This window comes from Scleropages formosus, chromosome 3, assembly GCF_900964775.1.
Source record: "Scleropages formosus chromosome 3, fSclFor1.1, whole genome shotgun sequence".
NCBI lineage: Eukaryota > Metazoa > Chordata > Actinopteri > Osteoglossiformes > Osteoglossidae > Scleropages > Scleropages formosus.
This window is the reverse complement of record NC_041808.1, coordinates 19,570,417-19,574,368: the sequence shown is the minus strand read 5'-3', so window position 1 is coordinate 19,574,368 and position 3,952 is coordinate 19,570,417. Positions and strand designations below refer to the sequence as shown.

The 3,952-nt window shown below is 48.5% G+C and overlaps 1 protein-coding gene across 3 annotated transcripts; it reads left to right on the top strand.

The window, feature by feature from the left end:
• The first annotated feature begins 321 nt into the window (after positions 1–321).
• On the top strand, positions 322–3,733 carry slc35g2a (solute carrier family 35 member G2a). 3 transcript variants are annotated; one of them, XM_018753361.2, is made up of 3 exons: positions 322–629; positions 1,345–1,527; positions 2,395–3,733. In XM_018753361.2, the coding sequence occupies exon 3, from the start codon at positions 2,418–2,420 to the stop codon at positions 3,666–3,668; it is 1,251 nt and encodes a 416-aa protein (XP_018608877.1). In that variant the 5' UTR covers positions 322–629; positions 1,345–1,527; positions 2,395–2,417; the 3' UTR covers positions 3,669–3,733. The 3 variants fall into 3 exon arrangements, with proteins under 3 accessions (XP_018608877.1, XP_018608875.1, XP_018608876.1); XM_018753359.2 differs by having other exon boundaries at positions 1,345–1,539; XM_018753360.2 differs by lacking the exon at positions 1,345–1,527.
• Positions 3,734–3,952: the final 219 nt, after the last annotated feature.

Here is a 3,952-nt window from a genome sequence, read left to right as displayed (position 1 = left end):
GTATTAACCCCGTGATTGCGATCTAATCCACCTTGCCTCCTCCTCCTCCTGCACCCTCTGCCGCTCTGGGTGGTCACCCTGCAAATGGTCGGTGTAAAGCAAATTCTGGAAGGAACTATTTAGGAGGTTAGATGAACACCTACTGGTACACTCTGAAACGATGCTGGAATGTATTTTCTCCGCGCATTCGTGTCACCATAAATGAGAGCAGCATCGCCGCTTCGCGTGAGCGCACGTTGTCTCTGCCACCGCAAGTCGTGGACAGCGCGCTTGCCTCATTACGCATGCGCAGAGCGGACGGCAGGGGTTTGTCGCGTGGAGTTCTGGCGTGGCGCGTGCGGATTTTCTGCCGCACGAGGGAAAGGAGCGGAACGGACAGTGAACCTGGAGGGGAGAGTCGTGTCCCTTTGCTCTGCTCTGCCCTCCTTTCCAGCACCTGCAGAGCTGCGCAGCAACCGTACCTACCGGGCGGCTGTCACTGTCAGGTCCGCGAGAAGATGAGGAAGCGAGCGGCACCGCCGCGCGCAGAAAAGAAACGGGGATCATATTGTCCTTTATAATTGACGACGCAGGAAAAGCGCGACCTGGTTCTCTTGTCCCGTGGGGATCCGCGTGTTTGGAGTAACCATGTGAGTACCCAAATGGACACCGCCGAACGGCAGAAGAAGCGGGTCGACTGAGCGTAAAGTGACCGTTCGCTTGTGCGCGTGGGATGCGGCGGGAGAGGTCGCGAGCGCGAAGGGGGGACGCGGCGCGTGCACCCCTGTGTCTGTCTCATCTCCTCACACATAATAATAGGAGGAAAAATATATGTCATTCGCAAAAAATTTGCCGCAGTGAAGGAAATTCACGGAAAATGTTGTTTGTTGTCTTTCAGTGGTCTACTAGTCTACGGGATGGGGTTTCGACTGGGAGCTAAAAAAAAATGTCTCTTCGAACAATCAATCCAGTCGAAATTTCAAACGTAAAACGGGGTCGGCAGCATAATAATAATAAATGGATGTTATAAATATAAATTCAGCGCATTGACGAACTGAATGAGTAGTTGGAAGTGAAAAAGGTGGGATCAGTTGAGTTGAGAGCCTCACTCTCTGTCTCTCTACACGACGATGATGCTTCTGAGGCAAAAGCGGCATGTTTCTCATTGACCGTTGACGGAAGGACATACTGTCTGATGTTGTGAGTCATTCTGAATAATTTCGCTCACGGCTGTTCGGTTATACTGAATAATTTCGCAGATTGTGCTATATATTATTTATGTGTATATATATGTATATGTATATATATTATAAGAAATAATGTAACCATATGTGTGTGTGTGTGTGTGTGTGTGTGTGTGGTCAGGCTTCTGTCGAGGTTCGCCCAGCGAGTGTGAAGGGCACACGAAGCCAGAGCTGCCCGAGTGTGTCTTTTCTCCATATCTACACTCGTTCTGCAGCAACGTGTATAGTTACAGTTCCCAGCTATTTTTACCATCTTCTGAGGGGCTGAATAAATCCGAGGAGTACAGGCTGTCCCTGCACCCAGGTGGGCAGACAGGTAAAGTACAGTATGATCCGTGTGGCACCCCTTTGGACCATCGGAACAAATTATTTGGACAATTAGAACTTGCATTAAGAAAGCAGTCCTAGTCGACAGTCCTCCAAATAATTTCAGTAGACATGCTTTACTACATCCCTTTGCCTTCACAGAGGCAGAACTGAAGTTGTTCGTTGATAAAAGATGAGGAGCCGCATAAATACAACACCATAGTGACGCTCCACATGTCTGCTGTGGTTCCTCTCATTTTCCATTACGGTATTGTCACCCGTTTTGCGACAAAAAAAAAAAACGATAGGTAATGAGGAAAAGGGGCTTATGTGGCATGATTCCATGAAGCACGGAGAGCTGCGCCGAGTTCCCGAAATAGGCAGTGCAAACCCCTCCAGCATAAACTTGATCGTGTCTTTTGTTCAAATACCAATAAATGGTTTTAAATGGCTTCTCATCTTGTCATGTCATTTGCCATCGGAACCTTCCCTTTACAGTGTTGCCTTGCCCTCTGTATGGGAGACTGTGATGGAGGCAGGATGTTGATGGATGAAGTGTGGAGTGTTTTTGAATTATGTAAACGGTTCATTGCATCTCAACCTCCTGCTTCGAGACACATTGTGTGAAGGTCATTTATTTGGAATGATTCTGTTCTGGTTATCTAGGCCCAAGTCAAGATCAAGAAGATGCATAGTGCTGACATTGTGTTAACAGGTCCTTTCCATTTCATCCTGCCTCTTTCGTGCTGAAACTTGACACTTGTTTCTGTGATATTAAGTGTTGTTTTGCTGGCACCCTTTTCAATGCAGACATGTCAGTGTAGTGTTGTTATTAAACAACAAACTGGTTTTTATCTCATTGTAGAATTTACTCTCATCTGAAGAAACATGGACGCATCTCCTTCCAGGCAACAGCATGGCTCAAAGAAGCGTGTTAAAATCCATCCCAACACAGTGACGGTGAAGTATGCAACCCACTTCCCACAGCCAGGCGATGAGGGCTACGATGATGCACCCTCTTTTGAGGATTTTGGCTCCTTTGTGGAGGAGAATCCCGACAGGAAGCTGCTGGCTGACAGCAAGCGTGGAAGAACATTGTTCGGCACCATGGACACTCGTGCACATCCCCCTGGTGAACGGAGGGACAATGGCGTGGGCGAACAACTGCAGAGCTTTGGCGAGGCCTCTGTTTTTGCCTCGCGGGTCACGTGGTGCGCGCTTTTCGGTGCCGCGGTGGCTCATGGCTGTGTGGCGCTGATCACACGACTGGCGGCCGACCGCTCCAAGGTACCTTCACTGGAGCTGCTCTTTATTCGCTCAGTGATCCAGGTGCTATCCATCGTGGTGGTCTTCTATCATCAGGAGGCCCCTTTTGGACCCAAGGGGTACAGGCTCCGCCTCTTCTTCTACGGTGTGTGCAATGTCATCTCCATCACTTGCGCCTACACGTCCTTTGCCATCGTGCCACCCAGTAATGGTACCATCATGTGGCGAGCCACTACTACAGTCTTCAGTGCTGTGCTGGCTTTTCTCCTCATTGATGAGCGCCTGGGCCTGACCGATGTAGTCACAGTGATTTCCAGTGTGTTCGGCCTCTGCCTGGTGATGATCCCCAACATTGTAGGTGAAGACAAGACCCCACTGGGATTCTGGAAGGAGGCCTTCGGCTACACCATGACTGTTATGGCAGGCCTAACGGCTGCCCTCTCCATGATTGTCTACCGGGCCATCAAGGAACGCGTGAGCATGTGGACAGCCCTTTTCACATTTGGCTGGACAGGAACTGTGTGGGGGGCTTCCACCATGTTTGTTCTGCAAGAGCCCATCATCCCACTTGATGGGGAGACTTGGGGTTACTTGCTTGGTATCTGTATCTGTTCAACCGTTGCATTTCTGGGTGTCTACTATGCTTTGAACAAGTTCCACCCAGCGCTGGTCAGCACTGTGCAGCACATGGAGATTGTGGTGGCCATGATCCTCCAGCTCCTCGTGCTTCATATGATCCCATCTGTGTATGATGTCATTGGGGGCCTCATCATCATTGTCAGTGTATTTGTCCTCACTGGTGTCAAGCTGTACTGGGTGGGCAGGAGTAGGCGACAGGATTACCAGGAGATTCTTGATTCGCCAATAAAATGAGTGTGCTATGTTGGAGAAAATGGTCTGAGTTGCAGGTTTATGATTGGGCAGTCTTGTGAATGTGAGCCAAGATATATTTATTTTGCATTGTGCTGTTGATTGTCAACTTGTGTCATGTCTTTGTTGTGAAATAAAAATTTTCTGCAATGCATACGCTCAAACGTACCTTAATGTCTCTTCCCTACTGATTTTTCTTTAGTCATTTAAATGTGTTGTCCGTTTAGATAATAGGAAATGCAGTTTTGTAAATGATGTGAAAATCCTTTAAAGAGGATTGGGTTTTT